The sequence below is a fragment of the Cyprinodon variegatus genome, unplaced genomic scaffold, assembly GCF_000732505.1.
Source record: "Cyprinodon variegatus isolate N-32 unplaced genomic scaffold, C_variegatus-1.0 Scaffold693, whole genome shotgun sequence".
In the NCBI taxonomy this organism is placed as follows: domain Eukaryota; kingdom Metazoa; phylum Chordata; class Actinopteri; order Cyprinodontiformes; family Cyprinodontidae; genus Cyprinodon; species Cyprinodon variegatus.
Genome location: NW_015151146.1, coordinates 245,212 through 265,825, shown reverse-complemented (window position 1 = coordinate 265,825; position 20,614 = coordinate 245,212). Strand labels below are relative to the sequence as shown.

Below are 20,614 nucleotides of genomic sequence, written 5' to 3'. Positions count from 1 at the left end.
GAGGCAAAGCACCACAAGGTTTTTCTGTTTTTATACAAAGGCGAAAGATTATAAGGGATCCTAAAAGCATAGCATCTCAATTTAAGCATGACAACAGAATTGCTCTAAAAAATAATAACATATTTTTTTTTTTTATCACTTTCAGTCCAAGGTCTCTTATCTGTGGTGTTGAATTTTTAGGTAGAACAAAATCTTCAGAGGTTAAATACTAATAGCTTGTCACAGAGAAATCGTGCTCATTATATGAATTTAAAACTCCTAAACCTTATGATATCTGCATTTATAGATGGAATGCTATAGCTATTATTTTTAATAGTCTGTATTTTTATAAAAGAGAGTGTCTAAGTGTGCCAGCCTGTTCTATGCTCTAAAACTCATTTGTAAAAAATACTAAATCTATCCTGGTTCATGTTGCCTGCTGTATCTGTACCTCTTCAATCCACTACATGTCTACCATGATCAGTTAAGATCAATCATCTGTTACTTTTTGATTTTTAGCACGGTGCTAATGTTATTTTGTTTCCTCAAACAGCTCGGCCAACAACCCGTATGACCCTGACGGCCCCGACAATTGTGGCCAGGGGTCAAAAGCGCAAAATGACCGTTGCCACCTGCGTTTCCGCCAACGGAAAGCCCCCAAGTGTCATCAAGTGGGACACTAGGTTGAAGGGGGAACCCACCTTCCAGGAGACTCGCAACCCAAACGGCACGGTGACAGTGAGGAGCAACTATGTGGTGGTCCCGAGCCGCGAGACCCACAAACAGAAGCTGACCTGCATCGTAACCTACCAAAAAGAGCGGATCACAGACAGCGTGGTGCTCAATGTGCAATGTAAGAAACTCGCTACTGTAAAAGTTATGTGTTCTCTTGTAAACAGGAAGATCCATTTTTAGGGGGATTTCAGCCACTGAGGTTTGCAATAAACCAGCTGAAATCCTTGATGTTTCAACTCGACACTTTCAGATTAAACATTTATACAGAGAAAAATCTATACTGAAACACAAAGCTTGTTGACATAAAGCTGAAATGCAAAAGCTGAAGCAATCTACAGTCTTTCATTATGATTGGAAGATTATTTATTTTTTCAGACTTGACACATTTGTGTTACAGCTCCTATTACCCAATGCTCAAATCCACAGTATAAAAGGACGCATTACTTTTTTCCCTTCTGACTGTTTGACATCAAATCAGACTCAGCATTTGCTGTTTCTGGTCAGTTAATCTTACTAAAATATTTTCTTTGTGGTAAATGACAGAATATTTATTATTGTCTTCTAAACCAAAACTTTCTGTACTCTAGGTTTACTTTGACTTTCAAACGTAGGTTTTGTAGGTTTGGCTTGATTACCATTTGTTAACATAATTTCATTTAATTGAAGACATGTTTGTTGACATCTCATCACAAAGATACCGTTGCCTTGCTAGATATTAAAGGAAATTAATCAATATATCAGGAAGACATTTGTACTACTAAACCAATCTGGTTCAAACGTGTAAAAAAAAACCTACAAGAAATCCAATCAAAAGACTTTGTGAAGCTGATAGCTGGTCCTGGTTTTAGGATCCACATATAAACTACTCTTAGATATTTCCGCTGAAAGGAACATTAGAAGGCAGAATACATAAAATATAGAACAAATAAAAGCACTCAGAAATGTCCAGTGGTTTTTCAAAGAAATCATTAATTTGGATGGAAAACTGAGGAAACTAGCAACACTTCGAAAGATGGTATCAAGTTGAAAGAAGGATCCATTTCACATTCACAATAGTGTCATGTAGAAAAAACATTATATAAGAGTAGATAACTGAACAACTCAACCAGGAAGTTAAAGCTTGGGCTAAATTGATCTTCTAAAAGTGCCCCCCCCCAAAAAAAAGCTAAATCAATTTTAAACTTTTATCAGGACAACACAGTTTATGCTTTAGAGTGGCCATCGTGATGCCCTAATCAAATCCTATAGAGAAAGAGTTTAAAATTGAGTTTGACCAAAGTTAGAAAGATGTGTCTGTAGAAATGGGCAATAATTTCAGCAAACTATTGTGAGAAGCTTGTGAAAAAATACCCAGAACATTATATCCAGATCAGACAGTTTAAAAGTCAATTCTAGCAAATGCTGAAATTAGGGCTGAAACAATTAAACGGATTAATCATGATTAATCTATTATTGAAATAACTGTCAACTATTTTAGTAATAGATTAATCGTTAACTTGAGTATAGACATATAAACATGCCTTTAGCTGACAGAGCAACCCACCTAGAGCAGTAATTATACCAATATTGTAAAAAGAAATTTGTCAATATACTCTATCCAGAACTCATCAAGTGGAAAAGTTTCAGTTTCTCATTGGTTTAATGTTGTAAAAAAAATCTTCTTTAAGAATCCTTATCTGATTATTAATCAATAAATAAAAAAAAAAATAATTGACAGATTAATCGATTTGCAAAATAATTGTTAGTTGCAGCTGATACATGTTTATAAGCTTCTATAAAGTAAAAATAAAACTGAATAATAAATATCTTGTGTATTATTCACACATAAGGCACATAGATAAAGTTTTTGGGGAGTCCTAACTTACTAAAAGCGAAAATGGTTATCATGAAATGTCAGTGAGAAAAAAAGGATTATGTGTCTTTTAATGTAACTGTTTTAGATCATCTTTGCCTCTTAAGTGTTGTTGTGCTAAAACCTAACATCAGTGGGCCTTCCCTGCAGATGAACCCGAGGTGAAGATCGAAGGGTTCGATGGAAACTGGTACCTGAACCGTCCGAATGTTCAGCTGACCTGCAGGGCTGATGCTAACCCCCCAGTGACCATCTACCAGTGGAAGCTGTAAGTCTGACTTACCCTCACCGAAGCCCTTAAAGGCTCAGAAAACAAGATGTAGCATGGCTGCGTGTTGTTTCTCTCACCTTAGATTTGTGGGGAAATCTAAATCTTGTTGTCAAGGTGTTGCTTTGGCACAGGAGGGTCATTTCACAGAGTGGGAATGGTGAATAAAAGCGCACTTTCCTGACGTTTTTATACACAAGAAACCAATCATCCAAGATAAAGCAACAGCCTCGTATTTTGTTGTATAACAGGTAATGAAGATAAAACCAGAAGCAGAGCACAATGGGCCTATTATAGCAGCAACACACACGGCTGTCTACTTGATTGTCACAGATACTGAGAGATAAATGCAAACGGTGCACACTTTGTACTTTGTGTTTGCAGTTTTGCTTTGAAGTCTTTTGGCCAGCATGCAGGTAGTGAAGTGAGAAAGCATTATTGTTACCGCGGCTGTGTTCCCAGCAGGGCATGGAAGCAGCGGCTCATCCCTGACACGCTGAGGGGCCTACTGAAGCTGAGAAGTCGTAGATTAAACCATTACACCGGCTGAGATCAGTAGTTCCGATTTGGCCATGATCGCACTGCAAGAGGAGGAAGAAATACATACATAGGGGACATTTTAAATAACCACTCAGAATATTGGCGTCACATAACAAAACGCATAGGTAGTAAATCCATATATATAAAAGTATAAAGAATTAATGTTTTAATAACAAAAATAAAACTTTATTTTTTAGTTAGTTGACTTGGGTAAACAATATTGTGTGTTTAATATTTTCCTCAGCCTCTGCTAAACATTGTGTAAATTTGTTTAAGAAATGTATCAGTAAAAACATGGATTTTTTTTATCAACAAGCTTAAACGGTAAAGTACGAGTTTGTTAAAAGTGGACAATTTCTTAAACAGAAAAACTTTAGCAGAATAAGTGTATGCATGCTTATTCAACTCCATTTTCCCCCCAGCCTGACTGACTGTTTGGACCCAAGCAAGCTGTACATCTGCTAACTGAAAAGAGAAACATTTGCAATCATTGTCTATATATAGGGATGTTTTTTTTTTTACTCTGCATCTTTTCGGTATAAATTTGCAATAAATTCTAATTTAATGGACATTTCATTAAATCCTGTCAAAATAAAGGCGTGAATCCATTATTTAAAGCCCGTTACTAATGAAATTTATCCCTATGATAAGAGTTTAGAAACCTCTTATTGACATTGTGCAAATGGAAGTATTTGCTATAGTTTATGTTAGATGAATTAATTAATCCTTTTCTGAACAAAAAATGGAGTACATAGATAGTTTTGACAGGGTTCCCGTGGATCCTTAAAAAGTCTTAAATTCATGAATTTAAAAACCAGACCTAATTAGCTTTTATTGATGTTTTTTCACACCCCCTACATTTGTCATAATTGTGAAATTGGTCTTGAATTTAATTTCAAATGACAATAATAAAGTCTTAAAAATCTTACTTTTAATTGCCTTAAGCTGCAGGAACCCGGTATGACAAGCAGTGTTAGAACTGAGAAATGTTTCCTTTAATTGCTTCATGAAGGTAAGATTGAGGGTAACAGTGTTGGATCGGAGGTGATTTAATAGACCAGTGTGGCCTCGGTGTATCTGCTCCAAAGACAACAAAGACATTTTAATAAGACCTGTGCAGATTTCTTTTTTCTTCTTTGCACATTCATATATCTCTCGGAGGAAGAACTCTGCTGAAAACACAAAACAAGACAGTAAGAAAATGTATTTTCCTTTTTCTGTCTGAAGCAAGGGGAGATGGGAAGAAAAGAGGGGGAGGGTGAAGAGATGTGATATAGAGAGACGAGGGCACAGGGCTGACGGATCGGAGAGGACGGCCATTGCCGCACTGGAAACGAGAAGCCAAATCTGTTGTGAAGGTTCCCCCTGGGCTCCACTATGGAGGTCAGCACAAGGCTGTGATGGAACGATGTGGCAGAACTGCATCATAAACACATCCATGAGGGGGTGCAGCCAATTCTAATTACAGCTAATGTTTTTGGTATAAATGTTCATGTTTCTGCTAGACTGGGTGTCTGTACTTTTTCCTACTTATAATTATTATTCTATCTGCAGACATCCTGATATTAAGGTTTCCATCTGAACATAATTTTTGAACAATTTCACAAAAAGGGTTTCCAGCCAAAAAGATCTGTTTGAACTTTATCATTTATTTTTAAAAAGTTTGGTTTTCAGGGCATCCTTTCATTTCCTTAGTGGGCACAAGATGAAAAAATGTGGCACAAGAGTTCTTTATTATCATTTACAACTGAAGTACTTGTGTGATAAGATTTCAGGTTTTCTTTTTTTCCCCGCTTTCATTAAAAAGCTATTTTCCAGCAGACAAGAAAGCCTCATCGCATCCTTAAAGGCATTTTGCGTTTCTCAAGACAAAGCTCTGCATAAATCAAGAAATCTGTATTTTGTTATTAATGCATTTCACAGTGTGATAACTTCAAACTCGGCTCTAATTAGCTGGCTTGCTTATCTCTTTGCTGAAAATGAGATTCTATTAGTCATGTTGATTAAAGGCCACAAAAAGACAACTGTTTGTTAATTTCTTTAGTCGCCAGTAGCTGTGGATGAAATTTACAGATTCTTATTGGCCTTTTAAAAGGACGTTAAAGTCCTGATTTGTTTAAAAAAGTACAGCCAGTTCTGCTGTCATGGAGACCACAAAGACTTTTTAGATCCCTTTGTTTAGACGGTTGTAATCAAATGGTTTTTGAGAATTTGATGACCCACCAGTTCATTATTTCATGGTACTTTTCTACCCGGTTGTTTGTCACCAGCTGTGGTTTTCTTCTATGTAAATCCATTTAGAGCCAGTTACAGATATTAAGATATACAAAGTTTTAGTTTTTTTTCCCCTGAGATGTTGCAGATTTTGCAGAAAGATTTTCTCTCACACAGCTCCTACAGTTGAAATGATTTTTAATGACACTCCAAGTAATAAAAGGCTTTATAAATCATAGAGTTGTATAGACAATGTGTTTTTCTCAGTTGTTTTAGAGCAAGAAATTAGACCATGTTAGGTTTTAGTCTAAATATTTTGCTTGCTATCAGGTCCAACAATAAAAAGTCAACGTTTTTCGACTTTTTCAACAAAATCAAATTTATCTCTAGAAACTGCTAAGTTGATCTTAGCATACAATTAGAATGTGGCTATTGGTCTATTTGATAACATTTGTTTTCCTACTAATACAATGTTTACGTATTTGTAACGCAGCGCTCATATTTTAGACATAGTTTTTTGTAACAGTAAAGAAATAACTTGAATTTCCTCAAATTGTAAACTAATAGAAGCAGTTTGTTCTCTGTCTAATAAAGTAAGAGTTAGAAAATCAATGAGGAAATTCTGGTCAGTTTAAAAAAATTGGAGTGGGGATATTTTAAGTATCCATTAAAAAAAAAAAAAATCAAAAGAAAAAAAAACAGAAGCTGAGTGATGACCAATGCTGTGCACTAATAACTGACCTTGAAGTGAGCGTATTTTTTGTAGTTTACTATCAGCACTAACATATAAGATTGTTACACAAAAAAGTATTCCCTTCCTTGTTTTTTAAACATTTCTCTAATTGTTTGCTACAAAAAAATGATAGTCCTCGTTTTTATTTAAAAAACATTAAATATTGTCTTGTGAGCTAGATGCATAAAAACCCTACAGTACATGACTGAACCATGAGGCAAATACAATAGTACAAAGTTTGTCATACAATGAAAAGCTTGTATTCCCCCTGAAAACAGTTTTGCTGCTTAATTAAATGTCTTACAAGACTGTTGAAAGAATCTGCACTTAGGTTTCCACTAACATTATGGATTAGGTCAATTGTTATGGTTGTGGCTTTGAGTAAAACACTGTTGGATGCAGAAGAGTAATCATGCACACTTGGAAAACAAAAAAAAACAACATTCTGGAGGTAATGCCAAAGGGGATAGATCACCATGTTCGCTTCTTTTATCGAGAGGTTTCTCTTTTAGTTCTGGCATGTTTTTTTTTACAGTGAAGACATGCCATACTATGTGATTACATTTACGAAATCTCTTCTCCTATTAAAAGGAAAGTTATTTATGATTCCCTCCGACAAAGAAAATGGTAGCAAGAATTCACAGCAATCATCTGTAACACAACATTTCATGCTACTGAAGAAGCTCTGACAAATTACTGTGAGAAAAACAATATTTCAAGTTTTCCTGGAGCATTGGAGACGTCTGCAGTACATTCTTGTAGGTCTGTCTACAGGGTGGGGTTTCTTTGGATTAGACTTGTCTTTCACGGATGCCATGAGATCCTTAGATTGGTATCTAGACAGTTTTAAAGCTCAACAAACACCACACTTGTTTGTTCTTCTGGGGTCTTTCTAAACTATTTTCATGGCCTCTGGTCTTTCTGGTGGACACACAGATATTTAAGATTAAAATTTATCCTAAATTAATGGCGAGACGTTCCTCAAATTAACCTGCAAGACTTGATCTGACGTATATCTATATATGCTACTATAGATAATATTTCTATGAGAAGTCGCAGGGTCTCAGATGAAGAGTTTATATTTTTTTTCAGCCCCTACAGTTCCTTCTCTTTAGGAAGCTTCTTCCTACAATTATCCCATGCTGCTACCCAACGGCCACAGTTCACACCCTAGCTTGTTTTGGTCAAATAATATAAAAGAGAAGTGTATATTTACCAGGTTAAAAACGTCATTTAATCAAGATTTAAGGTTTGATGGCCACTACTACTTGTTATTTAGTAGACACAAAAGGAGGTCGCGCCGATAAAAGAAGGAACGAGGACTGAACCTGTGTGTGAAACAAAAAAAGAAACGTATATCCACTGCATCCTCAGCTGATTTTTATGTGATGCATACCTTCTTTATAAAATTATGTTTTTATTAACATATTCTGTTCTATTATACTGACCATTTGGGTCAATTAGAGATTAACACCAAAACACTAAAGGCTAATTTTCTGCAAGGTCTGACCAGATCAAAATTTATAAGTGAGATCTTCTTCCATGCCTTAAAAAGAATGCAAAGTCACGATAGCTATTTCTGTTATCAACAATAATTAAAGGAATAATCCCAGTAGAATACACACTGATTTAAGAATTTCAACTCATTCAGGAAGTGAGAGAATGCAAGGCAGTTAGCAAGAAAACTAAATGGAGCACAACATGATTATGATCTGACTGTTGCCATAATTTCTAACTTCAGTGAAATATGTTTTTTCTGGGGGTGGGGGGTATTGGGAATATTCCTTCTATCTGCTTAGGGAAAACATAATGGTGGCAGTTTGAAGAAGGAGAAGGGAAATCTTAATCAAAAGAATTAGATTTTTGCATTTCTAGGATCAAAAAGGTCTTTAGATTAAAAACCCAAGCTTTTATCATTAAAACTCCCATTTGCCCTTTCTGTGGTAACCATCGCTTTTTCAATACTTTGTCTGAAGAAGTAAGAAAAGAAGGAAGTAGTTCTTGAGCTGACCTGTTGTGTTGCTCTGTTGATTCAACTAATTAGCAAAACCTGACAAGACTTTAACAGTTTTAAAGCATTATTATCAAATTAAATTAACAGCACCAAAGTTTTTTTTGTATTTTAACTATCCTATATTACATTATATACCGTATACCTGGATTTAAAAACTTATTTTTTTCAAAATTATTGCCAAAATCTCTGTATGTATGTCATAACCTGAATCTACCATGACACTTGCACTGTGAGTAGTCCAAATACTTTTTGTGAAAAAGAATATTCAATATAAATTATGTTGTAGTAGCTAATATAGATGTTTTCCATCCGTTCAATGTACTGTATAGTAGTTTAACCTTTGATTAAAGAAGATATTTTCCTGTAGTAGTTTTTCTCCCTGGAAAAAAGTGTTTAATGAAACCAATATGTGAGGCTTTTACAGCCTCCTCAAACCAGCATCTATACACAGACACTGCATACATGAAGAGCCCAGCCAGTCATCAAAGAATCTGTATCTCTCTCAAGCTGTTTGTTACTCTTTTATTTTGCAGCCCCTCTGGCTCCATTCATGCCCATACACACACTATCACCACCGCCACACGTACACAAACACATCCACAAGCTCATGCACACATTGCTGGTCATGGCAGAACCAGTGTTGAATCGCGGTTTGCAAGCCTTTCATTTCTGCAGCAAATCAATTGGGCTTTGCAGAACTCAGCATTTGATAGAGGTTCACAAGTTAACTGATTATTGAATCGTGACATACTGTATTGGGGGCTGTTTGTGGTCCTGTTGCAATTGCTTCACTAAGGTGAACAATGGACAATCAACTCAAGCTCAGCTTTTCTATTGCTTTTTTACTGTGATATGCGTTCTAACCACAAGGTTCATACACACTCTTGAAAACTGTGTAATTTGATATTTTTTCAGTATTTTTTTTTAGTATTCTGATGTTAAAAAAATGCACAATAAAGTAATATCAAATTTTAATAGCGATTGTTAAAAATGAGCCTCAAAAAGTATAATATTTTTAGCCTGGCATATTTGACACAACCTTGTTTACAAGGTTTTTATTTCCATTTAGCACTGTTCTGATGCTTTAATTACAGGCGCAGCCATGGTCATTGATGAGCCTTGTTAAAAGTGCAACTCAAGTGGCTGATTTGTGACCATTGTTAGCATGAGGTCTAATTTTGTTTTCTCTCTGTAATCTCATACTGTTTTTCTCTCACTTCAGTAAATGGAGCACCATATTGTTTTTAATGTTCTCGCACAGCAGCGCCTCACAAAGTCTCTATCTCTCTGCGACCAAGGAGTTATGAGAGAATGTCTTTGGAGCCAGCATCCTCATTGTCACCGCATTCAGGCTGGAGATCTATTCAGCTTTATCACAATTGTAACTCCTCTTAAGCCGAGTCCATTCAGAGCAGCCGATGGAGCTCTTTGGGTGGAAACGGCTAATGGTCACGAAAGTCGAAACCTCTTTTCAACCTGTGGGCGCCGTGAAAAGTGACTTCGGATAATAGAGTGGAGGGTTTCCCGCGTTCATGATCTGTGACCTTAAAAGTGGGCTGGCCTGATCAAAAGGACACGGACGAGTCTAAGCACAGCTGAGATAGTGAACCGTAAAGACAAACACCTTGAGGCAGGAGGAATAGGCAGTAGCCTTTTTAACAGCCCCGGCATTTGATAGAATGTGCATTTATCACTTGATCAGCTGCCTCTCCTGACAGCTCCCTTGAGTCTTAAGTTCAGCCAAGTGAGCTGAGCTATAGCAGAGAAAGGAGCCCCCCTTTTTACCACTACTGTCTGTTTCGTATTCCACATCCCCTGTCCTGCAGCATCAGCTATTTCTTACTTGTTAGGACCTGCTGGGATTCCCTGTCCTCATAATTTTGTTAGGACTTGATGGATGACATCTGAAATACATCACTGTCAAATATTCTTGGTATTTATTTCACCCCCAAATGCAGGGATGCTCACCACTAGAGATTTTTATAATATGTCTTGAAGATATGTTTTTTTTTTTCCTCTGTCTTTTATGGTTTGGAGTAATTCTGCCTTTTTATGTGGTCTGAATGATCGCTTTACTGTTTCTTTACAATAGGCTGAATGGCTCGCTACCCAGGACTGTGGAGATCAAAAACAACACCCTGTTCTTCAAGGAGCCTGTGAACTATGATCTTGCTGGAACCTATGTGTGTGACGCCACCAACAGCATCGGGACCCGCACTGGAATCGTGGATGTCAACATCACAGGTAGGTTCAAATACGCCCGTCCTTTCTGTTCTTTCTGCTCTTCCATAAATCTGACAGGACATGGTCAATACAGGATCCATCAGACTTGGATGCTGTGCCTTGAAACAGCATTCATGTCCCGTGAACCTTTTCACATTTTCTAACATTGCATCTTTGGATTCCATTGTTTCAGCTGGATTTCAAACCAACACAAGGTTGTGCATTACTGTAAAGTGGAGGGAAAATAATAAATGAATAAACACCAAAATTACTTATATACTCATTAAAACTCAGTTAACCCCATCCCCCTTACATAATTAGTAAGTAGTGTGTAATAAATACAGCTGTTCTGCGACGGTAGCAAGGTTTTGCTAGTATATCAGGGAACAAACAGACAGACAAGCCAAAAATCCCGTCAGACATGTGAAAAAGCAGATGATATGTTAACTCTGCAGAAGCACCGATTTGCCTAGAGGACAGATATAAACTCTACAAATCTGACTTTTATAGATAAGTGGAAAATAGAAAGTTTAATAGAAATTGTTGAGTTTGAAGTGATCCAAAGTTATTCAAATATGCAACGTGTCAAAATGTTTGAATCTCTCTGCAAAGCACTAAAGCTGCACCCATGTACATACCAGGTAATTGTCACAAATCATCTGTGCTTTTCGGTGTTTATGGATCAGAGTTCCACATAGCTTGTTAGAACAAATCTACACTCCCATCACACGTCCAAACACGTATGGGAGCAAACTAATGCTGTTCTATTATGAGCGCCTGAAACAACATCTAGAAAATTCTGGGTTTTGGGTAGGGACACTGTATTGATCATGGCCTGCTCTTGCCTGCTCTGCCGTTGAGCTTCTGCTTTTGTCTCTTCTGCGGGGAAAACAAAATGCTGAGCAAAACTGACTCAGTTTCCTACCCTGCCACATAATTGCTGGCACACAGACACTGTGGTTCCTCTTGGTTTTAACCCATGGGAGACCGACAAAGCGTCTGCTATCAATTACAAACAAGATCTCGCTATACATCCTAAAGATTAGGGGATCTTCCTCTGATTGGTAGCAGCTGTGTGCGTGGTGTTGGGGGACTGTCCCAGTTTTGCTCTGGCCACACTGGAAACACTTTTTTCCTTCTCTCTTTGAGCTGCTTGGTTTCTGGGAAACTAGCGTGTTCTAACTTGCATTGCTTTGCATGTTGACTCTTGTTTCTGGAAATACTGCGCCTGTGAAATGAGCAGCTGTTCCTTACAGTATCATTTGCTTTTGCAGCCTTTCTTTACATATCTTATTTCTCTTGCAGCGATGAGGCTAATAAATAATAAATAAATAAAATACATTTTGTGTTCCAATTTAGAAGTGTAGTAATAATAATAAAATAAAACTCAAGCTTTTAAAAGAACCTTCGGAAACAGTAAATCACTGTGGACCAGCTTGCTGCAAAGGGGCTTAACACACTATATCTCTCTTAAAAAGACAAAGCAAATGCACCAAAGTAATTTTCCATTTCTCCTTTCTTTATTGATTGCTGAAATTAACAAACCACAATGCTGCCATCCCAATAGTCTTTGTTATTCTCCTCATTTGTCTGCATAATTTTGTATTGTGTGAGCAAAGTGAACAATGCGTGGGTACATGATTGGAGTGTGCTCACTTTCAGTTTGTCAGCTTTTTTTTAATCATTATTATTTTACATTTCTGAGTGTTTAAAGGCTCACGGGTTGTTTTGGCATCAGGTGAAACAAAAGGAATAATGGATTTTGAATCTGTGAAATCACTCCTTGTTCTTGGCAGGAGGAAGCAACATTTGCAATGTTTCGTGAAGAATGTGTTCGTATCACACAATTAAGAATCATAAAACGAGGTATTATAATCGTCTTTCTTGCTTTTTCAAAGCACAAAACAACGTAAAACCACTTCTTCCGAGCTGACTGCAACTACTTGTTCAGACTTCTCCTCCTGAGATGTATGAATCATTGAAGGATTTAAATAATTTTTGCTAGAGGCTTGTTTGACTTGTTTTCAAACAAACGCTGTGCAACAAAATCTCTTTGTCAGAATCAAACAGGACCCAAATGGATTGGATCTTCAAAGAGACCGGAGCTGAAATGGACAGAGGCTGACTTTGGGTTCTGCAGACCCAATAAGCACAATTATTACTACAGAAGAGGCGAATTGAAAGATTCACATTTTATTACCGAGTTTTTCTACATGAAAACACTTGTTTTCATTTAACAGTAGTCAGTCAATTCCAAATAGAACATTTTTAAACCCATTTTCACTGTTTCTCAAGTGTACAGGTTAACTCTAAGAGCATTAGCTTATGACAACCATGCACTCATTGTGATGCTTTTGATTTGTCTTCTTAGTATCCAAAAGGTGACTGATATTTACTGGTATTTACTAATTTTGTCTCTGTATTTTAATTGGGAATTTGATATACCTCCTTTTCACATATTGACAAATATAATTTAAATCTGTATTTTGTCATTTTGTCATTTCTATGTTTTAGTATGTAATTTTTCTGGCCTGCAACTTTGAAAGCTGCCTTTATTTCCTTTAACGGAGCTCTATCCTTGGTATCTAGAATTAGATTTGCTGTGAGACCTGTCCTGAATATTAAACATCACATAGCACCTGGTCGTCTTTTTCTAGCCTCTGAAGTAATAAGCTGGTTGGAAACAAGCTCCAAGTGTTGTTCTATACTGTTACATGGCCAGGAGCTCTGAATTTCCCAAAGGGTATCATACAAGCCTTAAAAGCATGTTGCCCGTTCCCATAGTAACACTGTTAAGTTTAAGGGAGAACAGCCAGCCTCTCCTTATAAAGCACAGTTCAGAGCCTCAGCTCCAGCGCGGTACCCCATCAAATTGCAGAGCAGCTCAAAAATGGCTTTGGATGTTCTGAAGCGGTCTAGCTCAATGCTTTTGATTTAAAGTGACAGGGGCAGTCCATTATTGTCTTTAGCTTTCCTGCTGGTGCAAAATTAATGCCTTTATACAGTCATGCTTAATTAATTATACAATTACTGCAAAGATATCTCAACTAATTAAATCAATATACAAAGTGAAACTTAATATACAAGTTAATTATACACAGACAGATGGTTTTATTCATTTTTGTTAATTATAATGATTTTGATTTAAACACAATATTTAGGATTAGTATGTTACACCAGATCAATAGAGGGACTAAAACTAACTCTACGATATTTTCAATAGTTGTACTCAGCTACAGCTCAAACTGCATGATGAAACTGCAGGATTTAAAAGTTGACAGCTCATGAGGCATGTTTTACTGTACGACCAGATGCTCTGATGCGATCTACCTGCTCGCACTGTACTTCCAAAAACCACAAGTCAGACTCAGTGATGACGCTGGTAGGACTCTTCAATCTAAAAGAAGACAAAAAAGAACTCCCCTGTTTGCACATGCGCAGTTCTCCAGTTTCCGGTAAATCTGCTCGTAGCTCTGGTTCAACAGCAGGATTTGCTCACGAACACCTTACGAGGGCAAACTGAAATTAAAACATGTTTGATTTTCTCCTGACATTAAGATTACTGATCGGGAGGTAGTCAATAAAAAGGCTAATCGCTTTTCGTTACCCCCTGTATACTGCAGAACGCAGGACGCACAATGAGGCTGAAACTTGTCCTGATCCAAAAGATTCTTGTATAACTGAACAATCGTCCCAAAAAGGGAAAAACTTGCACAATGTATGCCCGGCCTAATACAAATTGTGAACTTAGTGAAAAGTAGGTTACCTGCTTAAAGGTTATTATAATAATAATAAAAAATCTTTTAATATGAAAAACCTCACTAAAACCCATACTCTAATCAATGAAATATGACCAAATTTAGTATTCTTGCATCTATCTGCTGTTGGATATTCTAAAACTTGACATGTACTATACATTTGGGCTCTGGGCATTTTCATCAAATTGGCTTGATGTTTCGATAAATCAAGGCCTAATGGAGATGAGGGATAGAATAGAGATGAGCTTCAGGCGTTGCATTACATTTTCCTCTGAATTTCTATGAGACTCGGTGCAGTCTTGTCAGGCAATGTACACGTTTTGACTTAACAAACTTGCTGGTGAGTCATTAAATCGTGCATCTCTCCCTCCCCCTCCCAAATGTTCTTTACAATGTACAAAGGTGACGATGAAACTGCCTTAATGCTGTTTCGCAATAATTCAATAAGCTGAACTGTTAATAGAAAAAAAATCATGCATTTTTCTCCTTGTAAAAGTCATATTTTAATGATTCTGAAATTAAGAGGCTCTCAGAGGAGTTTTTTTGAGAATCAATAGCTCAGCCAGGTGGTCTCTTTAGCTGGCAGTCAACTTTAACAAAGTAATGACAAAAGAGAAGCCCAAACAATCAAGATTTAGAAATACCTCTAGGCTCAACTATTTGGTTGAATATGCATGAACTCGGCAGTGGCTCTTTTTGTTTTCATTTTCAAGTTAATTTTTTTAGATTGACAGGGTAATATGCAGCACACCTGTCGGTTAGCCAGCCCCCGCCACCTGTGTCAGGGAGATAAAATGTCCTTGACAACTTGTTTGTATGGGAGAAAAGCTATTTTCTCACCGTGGGATGCAGCACTGATGAAGCCCTTAAAGGAAAGCACATTTTAATCAAGCTTCTTTTTCTGGCGGATTTGCAGGGAACTGTGTAGCTGCAGATATCAGTGGGGCCATGGAGCACCTTGTTTCAATTAGTTTAGGGGTAGCGCTTGCAGCTCGGACGGCATTGACAATAGTAAACTGCGCAGGTGACGGCGGCTTTCTACTAGGACACGTGTTCTGCAGATATGGTGTCAGAATCTAATCAAGCGCTTCTTGGTTTTTAATCCATCCTTGTTCACAGGAAAGGAAGGCAGAAGAGGAAAACTTTGTGTTATGCTTTCCGGCTCATTTGCATGCTGTTCAGAAATCTCCTGAGATAAAGCGACGAGTCGTCAGATATGATTAATCAGCTAATTACCAACAGGCATCAGAGGCCACGCTGAAAAGTAAAGACAATTAAACAAGCCCCACAAAGGAAGTTTTTTTGACCAATCATTCTGAGCAGCTTTTTAAAGTGTCTAATAGGAATGCCACTCAAACAGTCAGAGGAAGCCACAGGAAGAGGGCTGTGTGAAGCGGTTAAACCTCAAAGATCGTCCTCCAGCTTATGAGAGCTAAATCAGTCTTCCATTAGGATAATCAGCTTTCCACCACCGCACTCTGTTTTTGTTTTTGAAACAAATCAATGTCACCACCTTAGGTTTTTCCCAGCGCATGATGTAGGCTGATAAATGGCCGTTTCATCGGATGGCCTTACAATTATATCATTATCACCCCTGAGAAAGCAGACGTGTGGTTTTCATTCTTGGCAGTTAACAGTAAAATCAAATGTGGGAAAGTTTTTTCTTTCTAAATTCTTAGTTATATTTGTTTACAGATTTTGATATTTATTCTCTCTCATAAGTTTTTGTGAGGGAACAGTTTGAAAATAGTGCATTAATCTTGAATCGGATCTGTTAGAGGTCAACCTTTCAGAAGCCCCCCCCCTACATGGCTTAGCTGAACCGAGCTTTACTTCTTCCTTGTCAGAAGTGTTGAGCCGAGCTCCTTTGCTTAGCACAGATGCTGTCAGTTTTGCTAAAGGCCCTTACCACTCGGGTTAAACTGGATGGAGTGGGAGCGTTCTATTCAATTTGGAAAGAAACCGTGAGGACGAATACCACTGTAAGCAGTAGCCTATCAGTGCCAACATCTGTTCACGCTTGCCTGAACAAGCAATAGTTGGCCTCTGTTGGAGAAAATCAAGTTATGAGAGAAAATGCTGGAGCAAAAAAAAAAAATTCTGACATGAAAGTGAGTGGAATAAAGTGAGGACCATTCAGTGGAAAGATAAATAAATAAAATTGGTCCACGTGATCGAGCAAGATGCTGTACTGAATCAGAATTTTGGAATTTAGTCGAGCAGCGAAAGTAGAAGCCAGAAATAAGCTCAGAGACAAACAGCATCTGGGAGCAGAGCAGAGGTGGAAAGGAGGGCAAAAGCTGTTTACATGACTTTACGTAACAGCCTGTTTCAACCTCTGCCGATCGCTGCCTGTCGCTTTCTCCATCCTCTAAATTGTACATTTTACCGATATGAAGGGTATAAAGCATAGAGATGGAGAGAGGGGGTGGCACTGCCTAAAAAAAGGAATCAGCTTGTAGATGTTCTTGCACTTCGGTGCAAAAACAGAACTGTGATGTAAGACAAATGAGGCAAGAGCAGAACAATAACTGTTTCCAAATGCATGCTACCACAGCAAAGAACAATTGGATTGTACAAAGGAGCAAGTCTAAGTCTAATTATTCATTATGCAACATAAATCATGTGTGTGACAAGACAACTGTTGGTTAAACTTCTAAAGCTGCAAAGTTATCATAGGTTCACCAGAGCATCTATTCACACTGATGCTATAAAGATTCATTTTAGGGATTTGACTGATAAAATCTGAAAAAATCTAGTCCATCAGAAAAAAGATTTTATCATGTTGGCTCAATCCTCACTTAAAAACGGTCCAAGTATCAGGGCTTCATTGCATGAGAGCTACTTTTATTAGACTCCAGGCTACTGAAAGTCCCCAGATCAACTTGAGGGCACTTTTTCATCGATTCTCCAAGTTGTTAAAACTCTACTCTGATAGAACACCATTTCTCATAGGAATATATTTTCACCCTCTGTTGCAGTGGTTGTGATTTACAGTGTTATTGTCATTCTCAATCAGATACAGCTTTAAAGCATTGAATGAAGGGTTTATTAAGGATTGGTTATAGATAAAAGCTACAGTACAAGCCTCATCACTGTGGACATCATAGGATACTGTTTATTTTATATATTGATTTTTTTATTTCATTTTTTTATTTACATTTTCTCAGGTTACAAGTACATTTTTGTCAATCTTTTACCTTTTAGTGCAAATCAGAGTTAGAAATAAATTGTATAGTGGAAAAATAATGATTCTTAGTGGAGTTGCAGAGATTCATGCCCGAGGGGAAAGAAGAGTCAACCTAACTAGAAGTTAAAAAATCCACATATCTGAAGAGGTAAAACACTTTTGTTGTAGGAAAATCGTAAAAGTCCACTTTACAGTAAGTCAGGTAGAAATGGAAGGAGAGATTCTGATCATATTGAGGCCAAAGTCGCCATTTACCAGGAAACAAAATCATAAAACATTGTATTATGCTGAACACACATTTCCCATGATGGTAGCAGTTTCATGAAAAGGAGATGCTTAACATCATGTATTCTCCATCCATCCATACATAGATGAGGGTAGAATGTAGATCGACCGATAAATCGAGAGCTTTTCCTTTTGGCTCGGCTCTCTCTTTACCACAACAGACCGCTTCACAGCAGACGCTGCACCAATCCACCTGTCACTCTCCTGCGCCATCTTTCTCCCTCATTCATGAGCAAGACCCCAAGATACTTAAACTCCTCCACTAGGGGCAGTACATCCTCCCCAACCTGGAGAAGGCACTCTACCCATTTCCAGCTCAAGACCTTGGAGGCACTAATCCTCATCCCTTGCATTTATGTAATCTCGTTGGGGTTTTTTTAACTCCAACTTTTATGTTAATTCATCACATAAAATCCCAACAGCAAACTTTTGGGTCTATGGTTGTAACTTGACCATATTGAGAAATGCCATGACTATAGGGATTTAATAGAGTCATTGTATTAGATCTAATTTAAGACTGCAGCTCCCATAACTCTTCATACCTGGTGTATGTAGATTTGATCAATTTAAAAGCCAGGTCTCTGTGTCACACTGGTATAATGTTTTTCTGAGCCTGAAGGTGAATCCATCCCTCTATGTAATAAAACTTGCAAAGACTGCAGCATTAACATCCTTGAATGAAACAAGTAACGCACCATATATTACTCACATCTAACAGCGTGTGCTTCTCTGTACCCCCATTTGTCTTTTTCTGTTCTCTGACAGAGAGGAGAGACACGATGTCAGCTTTGCACAGGCTCCCTTTGCAATGTGAAATGTGTTTGTCTTTGCCTGTCATCTGTCTCAATCTGTGTTCTATATCATGTTGTGCCGTCACTTCTCACATCGCCACCTGCATTATTCATAGCTTCAAAGGCCACATGTGTGTGTCCTGTACATTATTTCATTTAAAGCTGAAACGTGCCAGCAGACATTTGAGGATCCTCCACACATGCCTGCCTCCCCCCTGCGTGTTCCTCATCATACTTGAACTTTCTGCTTTGACATCTACAAACCTGCAGGCTTTTACGTCTTTGCCATGATGAAGCGACATCCTCGCCCCCGCGTCTTTAGCTGCTGGTGTGGGGGTTGTCTGCGTCTCAGATCTTGGCAATATCACACCTCGTTATCCAAACGAGACGTTAAAATGGACTGCTCTCCTTGCTTAAACCACCCCAGAAAGCATAAGCTATACAAGGATAAGCTTTAATAGTAAAATGAATTTGGCTGTGTGATATTAAGAAAAAGGGATGCTCACTTTTTCTTTAACATTGTTTTCTTTTTTTAGTATTTGAAGAAAGAGTCATAGTCTGATTGGACACTTGAAATGCAAATGTCACCAGGGAAGAACATGTGAGAGACGAGCAGCTCAGATCGAAGTGATTTATCTTAACATTTGTTTCTGCATGGCTTGCTGTTTCTGCTCTCTGGAGGATATGCAGAGAAGAGGGATGTGGCAGACAGATGGAGGGGAGGGGGGATTGGCTGAACACTTTTAGCCTAACTCACCTCCTCCTCTTCCTTCTTCTCTCTTCTTGCTGTCCACCCGTGTGGTTTTGGGTCTGTCATGCCTCCCTGAGAGCACTGATGAAGTAGGTCGCATGCTGTCTCGGAGTCTGACCACTGGCACCAGAGATGCTACTGCTGCTGCTGCTCCCTTCTGATTCCTCCATGTGGTGATTCATGCATTACATTCCCAAAAGAACAACTTGGAAACAAAAATCAAGAAATATACATATAAACAATCCGGGAAAAGTTGAGAGTAGGACTGACTGCTAAACAAACAGTGCCCTGACCTCTTCCGGCTCAACACATCCTAATGTGAAGATTTGTTTGCAGCGATGCTGCTGACCCAATAAAAGCTTCTCAGCTCAGCACTGAAGCCACATGCAGGCCAGCAATAAAGAGAGAGATGGTTTAATAATGCTACATTATGAACAAACATGTTTTTAGAGGAGCACTGGTGTTAGAATGTTGGTGTAAATATTCATCGCTCATTAAAAGTGCATTTAAAGTGATTAGAAAAGGCTCCTGCAGCAAGATGTGATTATCTCCCAGTACTGAAAAAAAACACACAAAGAAGCATTTCCAACCTTAATGTTGCACTTTTGTTTTTTTATATCACTGCATGAATCACTTATGTGTGTGTGTGCCGGAGACAGTGTGCTTTAATGAATGTTTTTTTTTACTCTATTAAAAATAGATTGAAAATCTGTAAAAAAAAAAAAAAATATATATATATATATATATATATTCAGACCCTTCCGTGTTTCAGCTAAAGAAATCTATCCCCACAGCATGGTGCTGCCCCAACATGCTGTTCAAGTCACTCTGAGAGCTGTTTGACTGAATGCACGAAGCAGCCCGCTGTTTGTTTTTAACTTAAAGGATCGATCCTGCAGGTTGCTGCTATTCGCACATGCATGGCAGGGATGATGTCACCAGTGTTTCGATGAGTGCTTTGCATCGTGTTATCTCCTCCCTCACGTCCCACACGTTTCATAACCGCTGGCTGTTTGCTCAAAATAAATATAAAAGAAGACATCAGCTGGTTACGTGTTTGAAGGTTTTAGTGCAGAAAGTGGCATTTACCTACATATAAGGTGGGTTGTGCCCCAGCTGGATAGGCGATAGCAAAAGAAGAAATATTTCTACACACAGAAAGAAAAAAAATGTGGATGTGGAAGAAAGAAATCACTCCTGAGATTTGCCTCAGCTGCTACTCCCCGTGAAGCATGTTTAATTCCTGTCAGCGATGAGCTTTTATTCATTGTGGCAGAATTA

The 20,614-nt window shown here is 38.0% G+C and overlaps 1 protein-coding gene across 1 annotated transcript in view; it reads left to right on the top strand.

Annotated features, from left to right (window-relative positions):
• Positions 1-20,614, top strand: part of pvrl1 (poliovirus receptor-related 1 (herpesvirus entry mediator C)) — a 107,729-nt gene that overhangs the window by 74,787 nt on the left and 12,328 nt on the right. The window contains exons 3-5 of the mRNA XM_015394552.1: positions 533-832; positions 2,717-2,834; positions 10,428-10,579. Coding sequence (XP_015250038.1) covers positions 533-832; positions 2,717-2,834; positions 10,428-10,579 — 570 coding nt within the window. The remainder of the gene's footprint in view (positions 1-532; positions 833-2,716; positions 2,835-10,427; positions 10,580-20,614) is intronic.